We start from the raw sequence: 22,923 nt of genomic DNA, 5'->3' as shown, positions 1-22,923 counted from the left end.
TGGTTCTTAAGCACGTCCATCACCCGTTAATCGTCGTTTTATCGATTCCATTTCTCTAAGCTTTTTTCGACCGAATTGACGTAAGCAACTCGCTACTATGTGGTGCGTTGCGGTACGTTTTGTTCTTACGTTGCACTCGAAACGGGATTTTGAGAAAGACTCTAGCGCGTTTAGGTCAGTGGTGCACTTAAACAATCTTTCATTGGGATAGTTTATTAATTAAATAGTAACTTTATCCACCGATAAAGAGCACTTATGAACATGGGTAAATTGTTGTTGAGATTCTGCAAAAATTTAAACACGCCTTTTAATTTGGCTTCCTAAAGATGCGTTAAGGTATTTCGATATAAACTGTTTGGGATTCACTCCCGTTCTCACGAATTATAGTATTCGACGGATACGTAAAATAAGCGAGTGTCGATGTCAGTCGTAAGGCGCTGTGTGTGTGTGTGTGTGTTGTAGTTGTACGTATTTTATTCTATCTTATTTCTACTTGGATTTAAAAAGTGAAATTAATCTAAGCTGCAATTGAGATGTCGATGAGGCAGCACGAGAACAGCTATAAAGATTTCATATTTGTTGTTACCGTTTACTATGATTATGTGAAGTGTCATGTCTGTTGAGCTGGGCCAATATGTACTCATGGAAAGCTTTATTGAAAGAATGGGAAATAATCGTATTTACAGAGAAATTGCTTTGCTAATTATATAAACTCTTTGATTTTAAACATTGTCGATTTACTATCTCGAATTACTAGGCACAACTTCCTGAAATTTATGTATTTACGTAGAGCAGACACACATAGATAGATATGTTAATAAAAGACACAGGTTACCATATTTTGAATGTTCATAAATAGGTATGTATTGTGCAAAATATCATTTACTCGTATTTATGTAAAAACCTTGAACAAATTTTTGAGCTTGGAACGAATCAATTTAACGAACGGGGGAAGTGAACAGCTGATACATTTCAGATAGCTACACACACACTATGTAAACAAATAATTTTATTTACTTTAAAGCTTATTAAAAGTAAGTAAAGTTAACGTATTTAATTATATAAATGAAGCTAAAATTCTGAACAAACTTGTATTTCATTGCAAAGGGATATTTTTTATGTACATTTGTATACATATATGTAAAAAAAAGTAAGCCAACTTCGCCAAGCATCACAGCTACATATAACAAATGGTAAAATGCAATAAAGATTTGTTGATTTACCGATTAGGTTCATTAGCAGCTGTATTTTTTTATATAAAACTTGAAATGCATATTTGAAATCGAAAGAAATATCTTAGTTCAATTCGCATACATATACTGAAACACACGAAATGAATTCCATTTTCCTATTTTTTAAATTTAGAAAAATTGAGTTGAGACAAGTTGCCTAAAGCGCCACAATGTTTCAATTTAATTTTTATTTAATTTAAATTTTTTACTGTCTATTATGCTTTGTTCATATTCGACAGGTGTCGAAATAAAAAAGATTTTTAAATAAAAGCCTAGTACTCAGATGGAAAAACGAGTTTGCTAACGGAAAAACTTTAATCTTTCCAGTGTGAAGGCATTTTTTTTAGAGTTCATCAGAATTAAGTATGGTACGGTCGTACTTTCAATCAGCTGTGATTGTGACAAACGCTTAAAATTCAAAAAACTCGCTTTCATCCCGAAGAGATTTCGTCGATCTGAGTTTTGGGCTTCTGGCTTGAATGAATGTTTGGGATTTTCGTCAGTTGCAGTCCATTATTTGTCTTCGTGGTCTGAAATATCTTTTTTTCAACTTTTCTTTTACCTTTATATACTTTCTAAGAACTTTGTTTCTTACATGTTATAGGGGCAATTGAAAAGAAGCGATTAATTCTTGACGTTTAACCGTTTAACCAATAGTTTTTTTTTAGCAAATCAATTAATAGTAAAAAATGTTGTATTTTTTTAAGAAATTTAGTTTTTAAATTCAAGTAAACTGCATTGCTGTGCTATTGCTACAATAGTCTTTTTATACGATTGCAGAGAGTATTATAATTTCAGTCAAAATGTTGCAACGCAGTGAAGGAGACATTTCCGACCCTATAAAGTATATATATTCTTGATCAGCATAACAAGAAGAGCCGATCTAACTAGTCTCTCAGTTTTAAAGCTATCTGCTTGAAAACTTCCCAAAAGTTGTCTTTCTATTGCAGTTAGTATATAAGTCGGAACGAGCCGAATCAGGCGACTATATCATATAGCTCCTATAGAAACAATCGGAAAAAAGTTCAAAAAAATTATAACATTGCTGTTTTTAATTTTTATTTTAATATCTTTGGGATTTTGAAATATTTAAATATTATGGAATTAAGGTTTTAATTAAATTAAAATCGTACATCTATATCATATAGCTCCCATAGAAAAATTTAAAAGGAATAAAAATTAAAAATTGTTATTTTGGTGTTTTTCTATTTACAAAGTATTCCTTTAAAATTTAGTAATTATTTACTATCTTAGAATTACGCTTTTAGTTTTGTCAAAATCGATGGCAAAATGCAGCGCAAAATTAACATATGTATGAAGCTTTATTGTTTTTAATATATATACTTTGGCTTGCCGAAGTTTGCTTTCTTTCTTGTTTACATAGACACTCGTAGCAAAGCTATAGTTGAAATAAAAGTTAAGATGTTTTTTCCTCAACATAAGATGGACTTCCCGTGGCTAAATATTCTTTGGTTATTATGGTAGATCCTTGCAACATCTTACCACCAATTTGAAAAAAATCGCAGTATTCATTGGAAAAAAGTAACGGGTACAAGAAAGCGTTTATATTCTTGATCAGGATCAATGGCCGACTCGATTAAGCCAATTATTCGGTCAATGTCTTTCGACACACTAAAATAGCACTATTACTTTAAAAGTTATAGGACATTAAGTGTTCATTATGACGTCACTGTATATTTATACCCGTTACTCGTAGAGTAAAAGGGTATATTGTATTCGTGCAAAAGTATGTAACAGCTAGAAGGAAGCGTTTCCGACCCTATAAAGTATATATATTCTTGATCAGGGTCACTAGCCGAGTCGATATAGCCATGTCCGTCTGTCTGTCTGTCCGTATGAACGCTGAGATCTCGGAAACTATAAAAGCTAGAAGATTGGCATTTTGCATGCAGATTCTAGGAGTTTCTACGCAGCGCAAGTTTGTTTCAAAAAGGTGCCACGCCCCCTTTAACGCCCACAATCGCTTAGATATGATTTTAAAAATTTAAATATTTCGGAAAAGTAAAAATGCAGTTTTATTGTGTTTATGAATACCTATCGAAATGTAGAAGAAATTTTTCAAATTGGACCATTCGTTAAAAAGTTATGCGTGATCAAAGTTTCTATCTCCATCTCCCTCGCACTCCCTTTACCTGAGTAACGGGTATCTGATAGTCGGGGCACCCGACTATAGCGTTCTCTCTTGTTTAGAAATGGAGTTCAAATATTTGATAGAGCGCAGAAGAGCGAAAATCTAAATTTGTTGAAATTCATTATCAGCTGGGGCATAATTATTTTGAAATTGGTATCTTATATTCGATGCACTTGCCTATAGCAATTTCGCTTGTTTTTTTTTGTGGACCCATGGCGAGAGACTCGATAAATAAAACTGTTTCAATTAATTTAGGAATCTGACTCTAAAGCTGTCTTTTGTTTTACCCCGAAATCATATCTAGATATTTAATCGATTTTATATTCTGTTTTACGCAGGAGAATGTTGTTCGCCGGCTAAAAGGAATGGTAACATGTTTAATTAGAAGGCGACGTATGAGACTCAAGAGAAGAGGCGCTAAAATTCAACGTGCTTAGAGGGAAAGGTCTGACTGATTAACAAGCTACGAAATTGTATATACAGGTCGTTTCGTTATGTCTGATTTGGGAAGCGGAGATGAAGGCATCTCAGGATCAAGTAAGTGGAAGCTATGTTTATCGACAGACATATACAAATTGGAATATTTCAGAATACAATGTCGCAAACATGGAGGGTTCCTCCAGTAGGAACGAGTTTGATTCCTCAGTAAAAGGTATAAAGTGGTCTGTCTATTATTTCCTTTTTCTTTTGCTCCCATTCTTTTTGTTTAAGGTGGCAGCGGAGTGGAGCAGGAATTGGCCACCAAAATGCTTCAAATACAATCCAAACGATTTTATCTGGATGTTAAACAAAATCGAAGAGGTCGCTTTATAAAAGTTGCAGAGGTAAATATAAGCACTGTGGGGCTATGACTTAAGCATTTGTGTTATTTCAAACTTAAGACAAGAAAGAAAGCTATCTTACAAGAAAGCTAACTTCGGGCGGAGCCGACGTTACTCCTTGCATAATATTCTGTAAATTAAAACTCCAAAATTATTCATATGATGCATTTTTTATACACATACTTCTTTTGAATTTGACATATCTACCCTTTTCAGCCTCTTTTATAATGCGAGGGAGTGACAGTAATGGGCAGTAACGGTTATAGAATTAATTATATAGGATATAGTCGGCCGAACCTTATAAAATTTGGTAGGTCCGATTGATTGGCCAAATATAAATCCCATAGAAAATCCTAACTTCCTAACTTTACAAACACCAAAGTTATGGCATTTCCGATCAATCAGTTATATGGAGGCTATATATATATAGTCGGCCGATCCCGGCCGTTCCGACTTATATACTGCGTGCAAAGGAACGAAGGGTGTGTGCAAAGTTTCAAAACTGAGAGTCTAGTTCGCGAAGAAACAGACAGACGGACATGCTTATATCAACTCAGGACGCGATCCTGATCAAGAATATATATAATTTAACCTCTGCAAGGGTATTGCATTTACATTTATTGTATGTTTAGTTTTGATTTTTTAATACTTAATAAAATTAATTTTTAGAATTTACAAAACAATAAAGTTACTTTTTTTTTAAGCAACACGATTAAAATCTTAACATTCTCAAAGGCGTTCAATTTTTTTTAAATTGAATATGTAATCGAATATAATTACCTTATATCGAATACGTAAAAACTATATGGCACCAAGTAATTTGTTGTTTCATTTTGTACCGTACTGTCGGTTGAATCAACCAAAATATGTTTATTGTATTTTATTATTTCTACGTATAACCTAAAACTTTTGCATTTTTCTTAGACTTTTGCTTTTATAATTCCCAACCAATTTCAGAGCTTTTTTAAAACAAGAGGAAACAAAATAGACCACTAAAAGTTAGTTAGTTTTAATAATTTGTAGCTCTACATGAATTCATGAACCTGACAAACGAAGGCTTCAGAACCAGAGAAACAAAAATTTTCCATTCTAAAATATTTGTTGGCTTCAAAAACTAAAAGTCCCGAATGTATTGTTTAATATACGCGAGTTCACCAGAACAAGAGTATTGCTAAAGGAATATATATGCTTAGCACAAAGTATTCTGACATCGAAAAAACAATTACGATAACTCGTCGCATCTTCCTCGTAAAGGTATATTTGTCCATATATGTATATTCGTGAAGAACGAATTTATGCCGCTTCCGCCAGATAATTTGTCCGATCGTTCCTATGCTTACTAGTTGAACCTTTTTTGATATGGATTTTGTTTTTGTGCTGTCAAATTGTAAGATCCTAAAAAAGCGCGTGTATAAGGAAAGTAAGTTAAAATTAAAAAGTTTAAAGTAAAAAAATATTAAGGGGAAATGAGAAATGAGTTCTTTTCATACCTTTTATTTTTGTACTTTTGTAGAGCTTCGATTTACAAAGTCAGAAAGTTGAGACATTTCCGACCCTATAATCTATATATATTCTTGATCAGCATCGATCTAGCAATGAAATTATAAAACCCTTTTCAAGGGAATAACTGCAAACCGATTTAAAAAATATTTCCTCCGGCAGATGGAGTAATTAAAAAATTTAATCTTTTGGCGTGCGCTTCTCACTGAACATTATAAGAAATGGAGGGAAAAACTCAAAAAACTCACAAAAGTTGATTGCAGGTGTTTACATGTGAGGACAAAATAACATTAATACTATATGTGGTGCCTCTTGTCAGAGCAAAATGTTTTTTAGGTCCAGAATGTACGAAAAAACACAATAAAAGTGCAGCTATGAACTTTAAATTAGCAAATAATTATCAGTAAATTAAAAAAAAACAACTGTTAAATTTAAATTGTATTGTTTTTCAATTTCTTTGTACAGCGGCAGACTTGTCTTGCCAAGGTATTTGATAATATATTTTAAGGGCTCTTTCCCGCAAATACGATATTTGAATGTTAACTGCTTGTCAACAAAGCCAGCTGATTGACAGTACGACCGTAGCACGCTTAAATCTGATGAACTCTCAAAATTTTGATCACACTGGAAAGATTAAAGTTTTTACGCCAGCGTAATCGTTCGTCGATCTGGATACTAGGCTTAAGAAACACTTTGTTCTGACAAGAGGCACCCCCAAAGATTAACTCCCTCACAAGAAAACTCCTGTAATCGACTTTTACGGGTTTTTTGATTTTTTCCCTCCATTTTTTAAAATGTTCAGTGGGAAGACAATCAATCCGACCTATCAAATTTCATGAGGATCGGCCGACTATATCCTATAGCTGCCATATAACTGAACGGTGGGAAATGCCATAACCATTGGGATTTTTATGAGTATTAAGAATGAATAATTTTGGAGAATATAATTTACAGAATATTCTGCAAGGGTATATCAACTTCGGCTCCGCCCGAAGCTAGCATTCCTTTCTTGTTTTGTAATAAAATAAAAACTTTAATCTACGAAGCTCATATCAAACGTTTTGTTATTACAAATCCTTTCCCCAGTACTTTTTTAAAAATTAAAAGTGGAAAAAAAAAAATTAAAAATTTCAACAAAAATAAACACGATTTCCAATGCATAAAATTTCCCCTGAACCAATATTAAATATTTATGGTATCTATTTAAACTTTTTTAACTATCCTATTTTTAATTGAACAAAATTGGAATTCAAAAATTAGGTCCAATGAAACTCATGTATATATGTATGTAACTTGTAACCCTTATAGATTTAAGAAGATTTTATTTATATTGAATTTTGAATTTCAGATTGGCGCTGATGGCAGACGAAGCCAAATATATTTGGCTCTATCAACTGCAGCCGAATTTCGTGATCACTTGTCGTCTTTTAGTGATTACTATGCTTCTCTAGGTATTTACAAATTCGAATAACGTACCCTTTAAGTATGTATTTATAGTTGTTTTCGACTTCCTTGAGATCAATATTTCTGATAAGTTGTCAACCTTAAAACTCACTCCTTAAAAAGAAAAAGAAAGCAAACAAGAAAGGAAGACAAATTCGGCAAGCCGAAGTTTATAATCCCTTGCAGTTATTACAAATCGACTAAATTTCGATTTATATGTAATACCAAAATACACTGCAAAAGTATAAAATAAGAAATCCAAAATTTCATTTTATCGGGAATATAAGATATACCCTAATCAAAAACACTAGACATAAATTATAGATATTTAAAAAATACATCCACGATAGAGAGATAAGCAAAGTAAGATTACTTTTACACAATCTCTTAAAACCAATGTACTTCACATTGCATCAAGTTAGCGATTGAATGTCTAACGCGATAATTGTGTTTTTTTTTGTTTTGATTTGAATGCGGATGGTAAAAAATTGTTTTTGTTACGGGTAGGCAACGTGTTCCACCGTTACGTTGAATTTTTTGATGAAACATGACTCTTCTCAACTCGAAGGTTCTAAATAAATTTGCATCCAGCTCATCGTTTTGTAATTTCTCAATTATTTCCGATAAACGACTAATATTTTCCCAATATTTCAGTTAATCTTACCTTTATAAATTCACTTAAATCATTATTAAAATTGAAAGTACATTGTTTGATTTATGAATTTTGAATTTATTTGCTTCGATTACAACTCTAAAGCCTTGACTAAGAGTATCAAAATTAAGAAACTTATCCATTATAACATGAAGCATTATTCCTGGAAAATGTTCGTTAATATTAACATTACAAAGGATACAGGATCATTCCCTATACCCCTTAAGTTCACTGAGCTAGACAGACGTTTTCCTTGTAACTTCGCCGCTACGCTTTCCTTTACGAGAGAACATACGATGCGTAATGACTTAGCTCCCCTCATTTGTTCTAGAGCTGCGCTGGTCCGGTGTCGTTCTTCATTTCGCCTTTTGAGACAGTCCGCAGTTTTATGTCCAATTCTCCCACAGTAATGACACTTTACTTGAAATGGCATTTTCATGTTCCTTTCGACTTCGTTGCCACCCACAGATTCGCTTCGCCTTGCATAGTTTAGTTGTTGTTACAGATCGTCACGGCTACCCGTAAGCATGTATTTTAAAAGCGAGAATCCAAGTTAGAATGGTGTGTTAAGACAATGGATACGACGAGTTTTTCCAGTTCAATAGATTTGAATTTTCGACTTATGTGTCAGACTAACCGGTTGTGTTTATTTCAAGGCTCCCGTATTTAGCCCGGTTAGTCCGACACATAAGTCGAAACTTCAAATCTATTGAACTGGAAAAACTCGTCGTATCCATCGTCTTGACACACCTTTCTAACTTGGATTCTCGCTTTTAAAATCCATGCTTACGGGTAGCCGTGACGATCTGTAACAACAACTAAACTGCCTTGTCAATAGGTGCCTCTCTGATACTTCTGATGAATTTGATGATTCCATTTATTCAGACACCTCACCTGTCCCTATGACCATTTTTTGACCTTCACCCTTCCTTTTGAGGGGAATCATTGATTTTAGGCAACTAATTGCCTTACTATCTTCTGTGACCAATGGTTTTCGCACCTGTAGGGTTACTGTGGATGACGGCAATGTTTACCGTGTAGTCCAAAAGCTTTTCAAGGATAATGGAATTCCTGTCAGCACTTTTCAGTTTAAAAATGAACGAGCCTTTAAAGGGACTTCACGCTTCCACTGAAATAGCCGAAATTACTGCAAAACTTAAAGTACTGGGACACAACCCTCGGAATATACTCAACCCCCCTGGTGAAAATGGGAAGGCGAACCGGGATATATTCCTTGTTGAACTGGAACCAGCTAGAAACAACAAAAATGTATATGATATCCAGATAATTGACTACCAGGTGATTAATGTGGAACCGCAGCTTCAGAAAAAGGGTTCTTTAAGGTGTTACCCATGTCAAGAATTTGGATATTCTGAAAATTTTTGCTCACTCTTGCCAAAGTGTGCCAGATGTGCTGGTGACCATGAGATAAAAGACAAGGAGAGGTGGTTGGCCATAAATTATGAACAACTAAAGTGCATTAACTTTGGTTCTAATCATAGTGCGTCTTCCCGTCGATGCCTGCCTATTTAGAGGCTATTGAAAGACGTAAGCCCACTGGTTCTGTAGAGCGTAGACCCACTCAAAAACGTACTTTTTAGCCTGCCATGCCCCCGGCTCAAAATGCTTGGTTTTCTACACGTCTTTCTGCATCCTTAAGTCAGACTTCGCCAACGGCTAATTCACATCCAAGTGAAAAGACCTCCTTGATTGAACAACCAGGACAGGCTTCTGGAATTTATTAATGGATTAAGGAAGCAACAAGAGGCTGCTGCGATAGCCCAAGCGGCTGCAATTGATAAGTTTTGTTACGCTTTGATCAAATGATGTCAGTAATGACGACAACACTACAAATGTTACAAAGCATGATTTCTAAGCACGCCAATCTATCAGGGTCAACGCATTGCGATGACTAATTACGGTATAAATCGGAAATTTGGAACGCCAACAACTTAGTTGGCAAATCACTCGAGATTGAGCACCTCCTCCAGGAACGCAACATTGACATTTTATTAATCTCAGAGACACATTTTATCAGCCGTTCATTCTTCCACATTAATGGATATGCTGTTCACTCTGCCAACCACCCTGATAATCGACATCTAGGTGGTGCTGCTGTCATCGTCAAATCCTGTTTAGATTATCACCTAAGCGCCACAATATCGGAGCCTCACCTGCAAGCAATTGCCATAAGTTTGGTCACTGGGTTTTGCAGAATTTTATTTGTTGCTATCTACTGTCCACCTGGTCACCACCTTTCTTGGACGACTGAGGAATATCTGCGTCTGTTTAGCTCTGTAGGTAGCCGCTTTCTCATTGGAGGGGATTGGAATGCGCACCACAGTTTCAGTTAATCCAATTAATCCTAACCAGAATCACGGATTTGCGCTCTGGAAATGCAGCCGCAACCTTAAAAGACGGGACTTGAGCCCACAGAGATTCCGAGATTGCTGAAGTATTTGCTGATGATCTTGAAAATGGCTTTACTCCATTTGAATTTGCAACAAGCGAAGAAGTCCAGACAACAATCTCTAGGTTAGGGCTTTCCTGTTACTGTCCGTCCAGTAGACGAAGATGAGGAACGTGGTCATATAAAGCGACTGGTTAGTACTAAAGCTCCTGGTATGGACGCGATTGATGGCAAAGTAGCAAAGGCTCTGCCTAGCTCAGTCATTGCACAGCTCTGTCTCCTCTTTAATGCTTGCCTGGACCTAGGCTATTTTCAATCACCTTGGAAACGAGCATTAGTCACAATGGTGGCAAAAAAAGGAAAATACCCATGTTGCCCGGAATTTTATAGGCCGATTAGTTTGCTGTCCACTTTCTCCAAGATTTTTGAGCGGATCATGCTTGGTAGACTTCTAGCTATTAACGCCTTTGAAGACGCACTTCCGAACCACCAGTTTGGTTTCCGTAGTCGCCATAGTGCTATCGAGCAAGTGCACAGAGTAATTAACCATGTTCTGGGGCTTTCGAATACCACAAATACTGCTCAGCCGTTTTTCTCGACGTTCGACAGGCCTTTGACAGGGTTTGGCACGAAGGACTGTTCTACAAGCTTTTGCCTGAAAGACTCTGGAATCTCATTGTATCGTTCTTAGATAATAGGGAGTTTGCTGTAGATATTCGTGGACACCGTTCTGGACTTCGCCCAATTCGTGCTGGTATCCTGTAGGGAAGCGTCCTTGGTCCGGTCCTGTATACGTCCCGACGTATCCAGACATTCTTAGACGAATTTGAGTGCTGGGCCTCTCGATGGAACATTGCGCTTACTATTGACAAAACGCAGCATGCCACTTTTGCTCTCCGCCCTGGCCGTTCGCGTAGCCTTTACATTGATGGGAATAGGCTCAAGCACGAAGATAATGTGACGTACCTCGGAGTTACCTTAGACCGTCGCCTTTGTTGGAAGGGACAAATTGATCGAGTTTGTGGATCAGCAAGAAAAAAACTTGACAAAATGGACTGGCTCCTTCATCCAGGTAGCGGCCTATCCCTTGAAGTCAAGGTGCGGCTTTTTAAGGCCATTGTCCTTCCAACTTTAAACTGGGGAATCACTTGCTGGGGCACGGCCTGTGATTCGTCACTAAAAAGGGTGCAAACGTGCATTAAAATGGCTCTCAGGAGGATGCTAGGAGTGAAGTGGCACCATTATGTAGAAAACCGAGTTATGTTCCAGGACACGGGAGTGCCGACGGTAACTGAGACGATTTGTAAATCGTCAAGTCGATACCGGGAACGTTTGCTCACACTTGCAAACTGTCTGGCAAGACATCTTGCAACACCACTGGGTCGACGGCGCCTCCGCAGACGTCACGCGGCAGACTTATGGATTCTCGGCCGTGACAGACTGATTAACTTTTGACCGGCTATGACCACACCTGATTTGCCCAAGAATGGAGCACCCACTCCCGCTTTTTTTGGGATCTTTAGAAATAATTTGTCAATACACGAAAACAAGGTCCATCCTTGTGTTCCAGTTCCATCAATGCTCGATTCTAGGCCTTTAATGCAACCATAACACTTGTACTAATCGAAGTGTCGCGCTCTTTAACGACAACGTCTCTTCTTTCCCGAGCTCATGATCCCTCTTCCACCTGCGCAACCGGGCCACACTCGACGGTTATGCCGTTTTCCAAAAGGTCTGGCAATACTATCTCGCTAACATTGCGGTCTCGCTCTTCAGAAAGAACGAGCACTTTGGATTCTAGGAATAGGTCGCCTTCTAGGAATAATGGACAGGGCCGTCGAGAGAGTGTTATATGTACATCAGAAGCTAAATGAGTTTAGTCACAGAACAAAAGTGGACTTTTTGATTTATATTTTTCTTTCTTGATTTGCCTTAACATCTAAATTTTAGTAACAAATTTCTCGCTGCAGGGCCCCTGACCAATGCGGTCCAGGGAAAATCAACCGGCTGTCACCCCTCTCATCAGCTTCGATACCAGCGAAATACGAAAACGGCTTCTAGAATTCAAATAATTCCAAGAACTGCGACATATTTGTATACTTCATTACCTTTCTGATGAAATACAATTGGCTTTTGTTGATTTTTTACATTTAATGGAATTCCCTTAAACCGGGTGACCTGTCTACAATGAATAGCCTTATCAAAAATAAGTGTTAAATAAAAATCATACAAATACTAAAAGCAAAAGCATTTTGGGTCACTCCAGGGCAAACTTCTCACAACAACGAGTTGTAGTGACTTCTTTCCGTCTGTTTTTAACACATGTATTTTCTATGGGAGGAAAGGTGTATTGACTTTTATTCTAACGCATGTTTTTTATCAATAAATGAGTTATGTACATATCTCGGTAACTTTAACTTTGAACCCACACTAGGCCGGAAAAAATTGAGCAGTTCTTAGTTTGGATCCAAAGGCTCAAACCGGAGACCAATATAATCTCTAAGATGCATAGCGCCACACGATTTTTTTGCACACGAATTTTTTGTGCTGGCTTAACTGCCTTTTCGCTCTCGTGCCCAAAAGCCAGCGAGGGAGCGCTTGTATTCACAAGCATTTCTTCGCTGCAGCGCGCTGTCGAAATATACTCTTTATTTTAAAATTCTAACGTTATTAAAAATACTTATTTAATATTGCCTTTATATGATTATTGGAATGTAGTATATTTTTAAGTAATGACCAAATATTTCTACGTATATTAAGATTCATCATTTATTTCATAGATGACTTCACATTGGCATAATTGTCATTTGGGTATTCAGCGTGCGACGAGTGAACGATTTTTAGGAACCTCAGAAATTTTGCGATTGAACAGGATGAATATTTTTGTTTTCATTGTATTTTAAATATATGGATTTAAAAATATGTGGTATTTATACCCGTTACTCGTAGAGTAAAAGGGTATATTGTATTCGTGCAAAAGTATGTAACAGGTAGAAGGAAGCGTTTCCGACCCTATAAAGTATATATATTCTTGTTCAGGATCAGTCTGTCTGTCCGTATGAACGCTGAGATTTCGAAAACTATAAAAGCTAGAAGATTGGCATTTTGCATGTAGATTTTAGGAGTTCCTACGCAGCGCAAGTTTGTTTCAAAATGGTGCCACGCCCCCTCCCCCACGCCCACAAGCCACAATCTGTGGCCACAGTTTTGATGCTATTATGAAAATTTGAATTGATATGTATTTGTTTCGTCAATACCTATCGATTGGCCTAATAAAAGTTTGCCACGCCCACTCTAACGCCCAAAAACCCATTAAACGCTTAAGCCTGGCTAGCGCCTACATTTCCGCCTTTCATGGCCCGTGGTACCAATGCCTTGGGGTAGATGGCGCAATACAATATCGCCATCTAACGGATGACTTTGGAACAGCTGGCCAATGTGCTCAACAGAGTCAACGTTAATTCTCGATAAGGATTTCTATTAAAACATACAAGAAGGCATATTTATATTAAGTTGTTTAGCTGAGTAACGAGTATCTAATAGTCGAGGCACTCGACTATAGCGTTCTCTCTTGTTTTATATTATATGTATTATAATAACATTATATAAAATTATTAACATAACATAAATTAAATTTATATAAGTATTTGTATACTATTTTAATTATTTAGAAAAAAGAATCCAAAGGGGAAACAAAAAAGAGATTATATTGGTCTTTGCTCAAACTATCGTTTTCGTGTATTTATTTATATATATATATACTTATATTGTAAATGCACTAATAATTATAATTTGTTTGAACAAAAATTATAGAGCGTATTATAATTTTAGCCAAAACTTTCAACGCAGTCAAGGGCACATTTCCGACCCTATAAAGCATATATATTCTTGATCAGCATTACCAGTCTCTTTCTAAGCAAATTAGTCGATCAGTTTTAAAGATATTTGCAAAGTTTCAAAAAGTCTTATTTCCTTTGCAGGTAGCTCCCTTAGAAACAAACGGGAAAAGGAAAATAAAATTATAATTTTGTTGTTTTTAATTTTTAGCAATATTCTTCCTAATATATTTTTTACCAATTTCAGAAATAGAGTTTAAGTTTATTAAAATCGACTATTTCATATAACTGTCATCGAATCAATCGAGAAAGAATGAAAAGTAAAATTTTAACTTCGTTGTTTTTTAACATAAACCATTTTATGTTGGTTTTGGTATCGACCTTGGTCAACAATAATGTTAGTGTTATTGAATTACTCGAGGTCATACGTTGGTTATATTATATTTTAATTTCTTCTATAACACAACGATTTATTCCACTTAACTTTCATCATACTTACACTCCCTGGGGAGTGAACCCGACTATGATAGGACTAGCTTTGGCAACTCACAATTGCCAAAAAAAAGCTTCTCTGATCGTAACATTGGGGAGTTTCTGATGCTCTGCTTCCATCCCCGTAGATAGCTGATGAGTCTGAGGTGACGTGCAGACGAAACTAGCTAGTCCTATCATAGTCGGGTTCACTCCCCAGGGAGTGTAAGTGTGATGAAAGTTAAGTGGAATAAATCGTTGTGTTATAGAAGAAATTAAAATAACCAACGTATGACCTCGAGTAATACACTAACACTACATCAACCATTTTAAAGATATAGTAATTTTTAACGATTTCCGAATTACGGTTTTACTTTTATAAAGGTCGAGCGACTATGTCATGTAGCTGTAATTAAAGCGATTTAACCATTTATCGGGAAATCGATATCCTATAGCTGCCATACAACTGAGCGATCAGAAATGCCATAACTTTCATAAGGATCGGTCGACTATATCCTATAGCTGCCATATAACTGAACGATTGGAAATGCCATAACTTTGGTGTTTTTAAAGTTAGGAAGTTGGGATTTTTTATTGGTTTTTTTTGGCCAACAAATATAATTTACAGAATATTCTGCAAGGGTATATCAACGTTGGCTTTGCCCGAAGTTAGCTTCCCTTTTTATACCCTTGCAGAGGGTATTATAATTTCAGTCAAAAGTTTGCAACGCAGTGAAGGAGACATTTCCGACCTTATAAAGTATATATATTCTTGATCAACATCACCAGGAGAGTCGATCTAGCCATGTCCGTCTGTCCGTCCGTTTCTACGCAAACTAGTCCCTCAGTTTTAAAGCTGCTTGAAACTTTCCCAAAAGTCTTTCTATTGCAGGTAGTATATAAGTCGGAACGAGCCGGATCGGGCGACTATATCATATAGCTGCCATATAACTGAACGATCGGAAAAGCCATAACGTTGGTGTTTGTAAAGTTAGGAAGTTGGGATTTTCTATGGGTTTTATTTTTGGCAAATCAATCCGACCTACCAAATTTTATAAGGATCGGCCGACTATATCCTATAGCTGCCATATAACTGAACGATTGGAAATGCCATAACTTTGGTGTTTTTAAAGTTAGGAAGTTGGGACTTTTAATGAGTATTAAGAATACATCATATGAATAATTTTGAATTTGAATATAATTTACAGAATATTCTGCAAGGGTATATCAACTACGGCTCCGTCCGAAGTTAGCTTTCCTTTCTTGTTTGTTTTAATTTATTTTTTTCGATTGGTTTTATGCGAGCTATATGATATAGTCGCCCGATCCAGCTCGTTCCGACTTATATATTACCTGCAATAGAAAGACAGCTTTTGGGAAAGTTTCAAGCAGATAGTTTTAAAACTGAGGGACTAGTTGGCTTAGAAACGGACGGACGGACAGACGGACGGACAGACGGACATGGCTAGATTGACTCTCCTGATGATGCTGAACAATAATATATATACTTTACATGGTCGGAAATGTCTCCTTCACTACGTTGCAAACTTTTTACTGAAATTATGATTTATTTAAATTAAGATTTATTAAATTTTATTTTTTTTAATTTAAATATTTTAAAATTTTTATTTTATACTTGGGCTGATTTTCTCATGGAATGTCAAATGGTTTATTCCCCTAAAATAAACATAATTGGTACTAAAATGAACATTTGTAAAGGGCATTTTATATTCGGCGGCACAAAAAAACCTAATGTTTAAGTATTTTGGAGTTAATAAAGCAATCATTAATAAAAAGCTGGTCAAAATACAGGCCCCCCTAACACTGACAATTTACCGGAGGATGGTAAATTAAAATCCGAAATGATGATAAAAGATTATAGAAGATATTATTTGGACTTAAAGGAAAATGCGCGAGGACGATTTCTACGGGTAAAATTTTAAGTTATATAATTCACTAGTTTACAGCCTCCCTAGCCGTTGTCGCTAAAGTATTCATTTTTGAAATAGTTTTCTAAGTAAATTCAAGTTTTATATTTTTTCGTGTTTTGTTCTTTACAAAATGTTCTAGGATTGCTATAAATTTACATAAAAACTGAATAAATTTAACTTAAATAATAAATTATTTTCTTAGGAAATACTGAACTAATATTTTGTCGGTCTGAATTTAAGCTCAAATTCAACAGGATTTTAACAAAATTTCAGCTTCTGTCTGTTGCTTGATAGTAAAATGGCTGTTGATATCGTAAGAAAAATAGAAATGTTTTAACTTATAGTCCCAACGAATCAAACAGATTTTCTTTTAAAGTTTTAATAAGTTTATTAACATAGGAAGAGCTACATCCACCATCCATTTGCGGGATAGTCATTAGAGTTTTTCCAGTTAGGGTTTCTATTCTACTCAATATTTAGAAGATGGTTTTTCTGTACAGCCCTAAATTCTTCGCAGGAAACATGTTAAATGTACAAGTCGGCCATCATTATTTCCGTTAATCAGAGTCGTAATGGAAAGCGAAGAGGGGCTTCCCACCGCTTTTCCAGCCAGCATTTGTAAGCAGAGTAATAGGCCAGCAATTATTTTAAATTTCAAAAAAGGTTTTAACCCTATAGAATTTATTTAAATAAAAGCATGTAAAAATATTTTTAAAACAGTTTAATAAAGTCAATTTTCCCCACGACACTAGAGCAACTGTGCTGGGCTTTTTTGGATGGTGGATAATGCTCAATGCAATTCTAAGTTTCATGTCTATAAAAAAAAACAGTCTGGACAACGGTCGAACTAAATTTTTTAAATAGTAAAAAAAAAACAAGACACAATTGAAAAAAATCATTAAACAACTTTAAACATAGATATAAAAATTTGAATATAATGAAAAAAGGTCGTAGCTGAAATCAATAAAAGTTTAATATCGATTTGCTGTTTCGCCAAACCTTATACATTTTCTATTCCAGTATATGAAGCAGATCAAAATGATTAAAGAAAGTTTGATTTAAAATTACCACTTAAAACGTGACTAAATTAGAAAAAACAGAAAAACAATCTTTAAAAAAAATTTAAAAAACCGACTGGATGTTTTCGAAGGCGACACAGAAATCTACTTAGATAAACTTTGTATTTAGATCATATGTATTTACATTCCAACGGAATTTTAACCGTTTATGCAACGAAGAGTGGGCGTTAATTTGCACCTGCAATTCTCGGTTTTGATAAACTTCCAAACCAGTTATGAGTGCTTATTGATGGTGATCGCGGATAGTAAGTTAGTAATTTCAACTGATGATCCAGATTGGCTATCTTGTAAATCAGATGGCATACAATCGCGTTTCCATCTTTTTCGATAAAGCACGAACCTTTTCTTAATTTTAAAAATAAAACAAAGTCTCACAAAGAGTAAATATTAAATGCCAGTATTGAAGTCCAAGGGCTTGACTTGAATAGAAATTGTCATCAACGGCTAGGGAGTATTATTTTCGTTTATTAATGTTCTTTACATATACTATTATATAAATTAAAACAATTTTAGGTGTCACAAACCATTACAAGAGGTGGACCTAGATCTCAAATCGCTCTACCAGCTCAAGGCATGATTGAGTTTCGTGATGCCCTTACAGATTTGTTAGAAGAGTTTGGAGCAAACGATGGAGGGTAAAGTATAACAAAAAACTTATAAATTAATTTGTTATATTATATTAATAAAGATTATCTTAAGCCGATCATATTAATTATCTCTTTGAAATTACCAAAATAATATATATATTTGCCAAAATTTCCATCGTGGTATCATCACGCAGAAAATATGAACACAATAAAAATATAGGCACATTTCACTCCACGCTATTTTATTAATATTATTATTTAGGTCAGAAATATTATGTACCTGTTGTGCATACGCTCGCTTCTATACAAAGCCAAGTTTTTCGTTGAGATATTTTGCAAGCGTTTGGGTCAACTCTCCTTAAACAGAGCTGCTACTTTGTCGCAAAAAGTGTGTTTTTAATATTGAGGTCCTATCATAAATCACATTTTTAGGGTTAAAAATGGTTGTTCCTTTTTTATATAACTCAAATTGATAAATATTTTTCTGCTAAACCGGATATACGGTCTTAATTTTAAAAATCCCGCAAATTAAGTTTATATACTCTTTTCAAAGCTATAACAAAAATGTAAGATTCTATACAAAGATATTTTTTGCGAGTTTCTATAATTTTTGGGAGTTTATTAGAATTGAGCGGGTTACGGTCGTACTATCAATCAGCAGGGTTTGTTAACAAGCAGTTAAAATTTTAAAGTCTTATATGTAGGAAAGAGCCTTTAAAGGATATTCTCAACAACTTTGGTAAGACATATCAGCCGCTATTCAAGGAAATTAGAAAGCAATATATTTTAAATTTAACAGTTGTTTTTTTTAGCTACTGATAATTATTTGGTAATTTAGAGATCATAGCTGTCCTAAGTTTTTGCAGGCGAAATTTCTAGGTTTTTTGTTGTGTTTTTCCGTCTATTTTTTGACCTTTGAAATACTCTGCTCTGACAACAGACACTCCAAAAAATAAATTTTTTCCCAGCGAACTTAAGGATTAAGCCTTGTACTCAGATCAAAAAACGAATTCGCTAGCTTAAAAACTTTATTCTTTCCAGTGAGACCAAAATTTCGAGAGTTCATCAGAATTAAGCGTGCTACAGTCGTACTGTCAACCAGTTGGGTTTGTTGACAAGCATTTAAAATTTAAAAATGGTATTTGCGGGAAAGAGTCTTTAAAAAATATTATCAACTACCTTGGCAAGACAAGTCTGCCGCTGTACAAAGAAATTAAAAAAACTATACCATTCACAGTACGACCGCAGCACGCTTAAATCTTTTGAACTCTCGAAATTTTGGTCACACTGGAAAGATTAAAGTTTTTACGCGAGCATAATCGTTTGTCGATCTGAGTACTAGGCTTAAAAATAAAACAATGTCCCACAAAGAGTAAATATTAAATGACAGAAGTCCTAGAGCTTAACTTGAAAATTTGGAAATAATTTTATTCTTCTTAGCAAATGTTTCCAAAAAATTGCATGGGATCTGAGGTAGTCACATTTAGCTAATAGCACCATTAAATATTTTTTAATTCTGGAAAAGATATGTTAAAATCCACTTGGACAATGTTAAAAATGCACTTGGACATGTTGTCAAAAAATATCGGTAATATGAACCGGTTCGCCTGTTATCGAGATTTAAAAATACAAATTCTGAATTAGGTCATCCTTTGGTGGAACATTTTACAGGCCTTGTTAAAAATTGGTACACCGAATTCTATTAGAAAAGTTTAAGCCCATTAATGCAAAAAGAATAAAACTTAAAAGTTGTAACATAGTTTAATCTTAAATTAAAAATATTGTCTTTTGTTTTCTTAAAGAACGTGATACTTATTAAAAGTTTCGGCATTCATTTTTTAGCAGGTTTAAAGGGGACTTGCCTGAGGAGCGGCATATGAAAGTGGATAATAAAAACTTTTATTTCGATATCGGACAAAACAACCGAGGAGTCTACATGCGGATAAGCGAAGTATATACACAAATATTAGTTGTGATTTTTTTTGTTATTGAATTTATATTTTTTAATTAAAGGTAAAAAATAACTTTCGAACTTCGATAACTATCCCAGAGAAATGTTGGATTCGCTTTCGAGATATTTTTAATGATTATTGCGAAAAAATGAAAAAATCGTCCGACTTAATTACTGCCGAAAATAATCTACCGACATCCTCAAATAGTCTTAAATAAATAAATATCGCGTGATTTATGCAATCTTAATAGAAGGCATAAAAAATGTATTTAAATATGTCGATTGACCAACAAAAATGAAAAGCTTGTAATGTTTGACATAACTAACTAAACTCAGAAATATGCGAATGATTAAGCTTGAATGACACACAAATATATTTATTTAGTAGCATTTAGAAAAATATTTGTTAGTATTATTTAGTTTTTTATTATAAAATAATAACGTAATTTAGTTAGCGTTAAAGTAGAGAAAATTATATCTTTAAATCACTCAGACAGAATCGAATAATTAATTTGTGCTTGGTCTGAGAATCTGCGCGCCATGTCACCATAATGTAATAATATGTAAAAATCCACTATTTTATCTTCGGTTTTTCAATGACCGATTTAGGTTGGTCAAAAGGACCCAATATAATATCTCATATGGCTAATTGCTGTCCCTTGCGGCCCTTACAAGGCACAATCAACTTTTAATTAATTCATGAATTTATCGGTTATAGTTAATACAATTTATTAACAATAATTAAAACGAAATATGAAAGGTTTTAAATATAACAATTACGGAAAGAAACAATTGATAAATTTGGAGAAAAGCCAACTTCAGTATAAGTAAAAAAAATCGGATCCCATTTAATAATACAAAATTTGCATTCTGATACATAAAGAGAAGATGTCAAATCTCAATTACAAATGTTTCTAAACTCTATGATTTGGTTTACCCTACTAATATATTGATACACCGGTTCCGAATCTTATATTTTGGCAAAAGTTTCAAGGCTTTCAATTGGCTTTTGCATGTTTTGTTTTGATGTGTTAGATTTATCCGTAACCAAGTCCGTCCGACCGTCTATATAAAACCCTATATCTCGGTGAATATAAAAACTATAGCTTTGTAAATAAAAATTACTGCTCGATAGATCTTAATGGAGGGGACATAGCAGAACATTTACAATACAAAACATTTTAAATACAATTGCGTTTGCACCATAACTTTTACAAAAATATTGGGTTCCGACTATCTTATATAAAATATCTTATTGCCCCAACTTTTGCGTCATTTTTTTTCTATTCATTGATATCAATTCTATTGTGAGTTGATATAATACAAAATAAATATTAAAACACTTTCTACTTGTAATGGGTAATTCGTGCCGCTTGGAGTAATGTTTGTCATGAGATATATTGCTAAAATATATGGGTTCTGAAAAATTTAAATCAGGTTTCTGTAATTAAGAAACATTCATAAAAAGTTTAAAAAATTGTTAAAGCTTCTAAAAATAATATGTTATATATTATTATACAAATTAAAATAACTCCTAAACGCGTTTTTAAAACAAAAGTTTCAATGTGATCACGTAGAATAACAAAAATTACTAAGTACGATGAAAATGCATAGCAAAATAAAGAAACAAATCGAATGCGACACGTAAGCACATACCTGATAGATTTCCCAGAGGAATATTGTCTACAGATTGTGCTGCAGTGTGTGCTGAATAATAAACTAGAGCTATTAATTATTTAGAATTAAAAGTTGGCAGATTTTGAGCTCAATGAGAATTCATTGAACTGTTATGGAAAATTGTGAATTAGCTCTCGTTATTATATTTATAAAAAACCAGAGCCAGTTCATTTGAAGAAACAAATAAATAAAATAATTTAATTTATAATAATACAATTGAAACTTAAAGCCGAAAAAGTCCTAACCGTTTCCCTATTAGAGTCGATGTTAATCTGACTATAAACTAAAAATCTTTATATTTACCGGGAAATGTAAGCGGCAATATGTTAAAGAGATCCAACAAATTAGTTAATTATAAAAAGTTGGTTTATCTTCAATGTTGTTTGGCAAAAAAGCATATTGTGTATTTTAAGAGTTTTGTGAAAATAATATGGAAATAAAGTTGAATTTAAAAAAATGTGAAAGGAATGATTTAATTAATCATGTATTTTATTTATAAACAAACTCAATAGCTAATGCACTAATAACTCTGAACGAAATTAATGTTTGTGCAGTGGTATGATCATCAAAATATTACTATGGGCAGTGCATGAACTCCGTTCAATAGTTATTCAAAAAATAACTTTTACGGTTTTTTTATAAATAAATTTGTATTAAAAAATTAAAATTAATTTTTTTTAAATTTTAAACAAAATTTTATGATATAAAAGAATAAAATAACAAGGCTTACGCAAAGTCAAAAATGGTTTACAAACATCATAAAAACAACGAAGTTAAATAGACCAATCAATTTTTCGGTAGTGAATTAAACTTAAAAAAAACATTCTTTTCAAGATAAAAAACATTCTATTCTATTTAAGATTAAACACATTTTAAGAAAACGTATGTAGTATTTAATCGTACATATTACAATTTAAAGTTTTCCAGTGTAAAAAAAACAGCTGGTGGCAAAAGGGTAACACCCCGCAGCATCAATAAAAAACAGCAAAGCACTCCCGCCGATCACAGCAATCTTGCTAAGATCAGCAGTTAAAAAGATCCGGTATATGAACAATCCGTAGCGGAATGTATGCAAACTGGCACCTATAAAAATTCTGATTTGTCTGCTGGGGCTTTACAATTACTGTATCCACCCAACCCTCAAAATATACATACAGGGGTGGTCAAATGTATTTGCACAA

At 34.3% G+C, this 22,923-nt stretch overlaps 1 protein-coding gene across 7 annotated transcripts; it reads left to right on the top strand.

The window, feature by feature from the left end:
* The first annotated feature begins 80 nt into the window (after positions 1-80).
* Positions 81-22,211, top strand: LOC108048281 (transcriptional activator protein Pur-beta). 7 transcript variants are annotated; one of them, XM_017128821.2, is made up of 10 exons: positions 411-464; positions 758-859; positions 3,723-3,921; positions 3,974-4,036; positions 4,096-4,208; positions 7,054-7,156; positions 16,330-16,448; positions 18,041-18,162; positions 19,957-20,065; positions 20,128-22,210. In XM_017128821.2, exons 3-10 carry the CDS (start codon positions 3,879-3,881, stop codon positions 20,281-20,283), a joined length of 828 nt encoding a protein of 275 aa, XP_016984310.1. In that variant the 5' UTR covers positions 411-464; positions 758-859; positions 3,723-3,878; the 3' UTR covers positions 20,284-22,210. The 7 variants fall into 7 exon arrangements, 6 of the variants coding, with proteins under 6 accessions (XP_016984312.1, XP_016984311.1, XP_016984314.1 ...); XM_017128823.1 differs by lacking the exons at positions 411-464; positions 758-859 and adding an exon at positions 81-174; XM_017128822.1 differs by lacking the exons at positions 411-464; positions 758-859 and adding an exon at positions 169-265.
* The last annotated feature ends 712 nt before the right edge of the window (positions 22,212-22,923 follow it).

This window comes from Drosophila rhopaloa, unplaced genomic scaffold (genome assembly GCF_018152115.1).
Source record: "Drosophila rhopaloa isolate 14029-0021.01 unplaced genomic scaffold, ASM1815211v1 contig_203, whole genome shotgun sequence".
Classification (NCBI taxonomy): Eukaryota; Metazoa; Arthropoda; class Insecta; order Diptera; family Drosophilidae; genus Drosophila; species Drosophila rhopaloa.
Note: the sequence above shows the minus strand (reverse complement) of the source record. Positions and strands in the feature narration are given on the sequence as shown.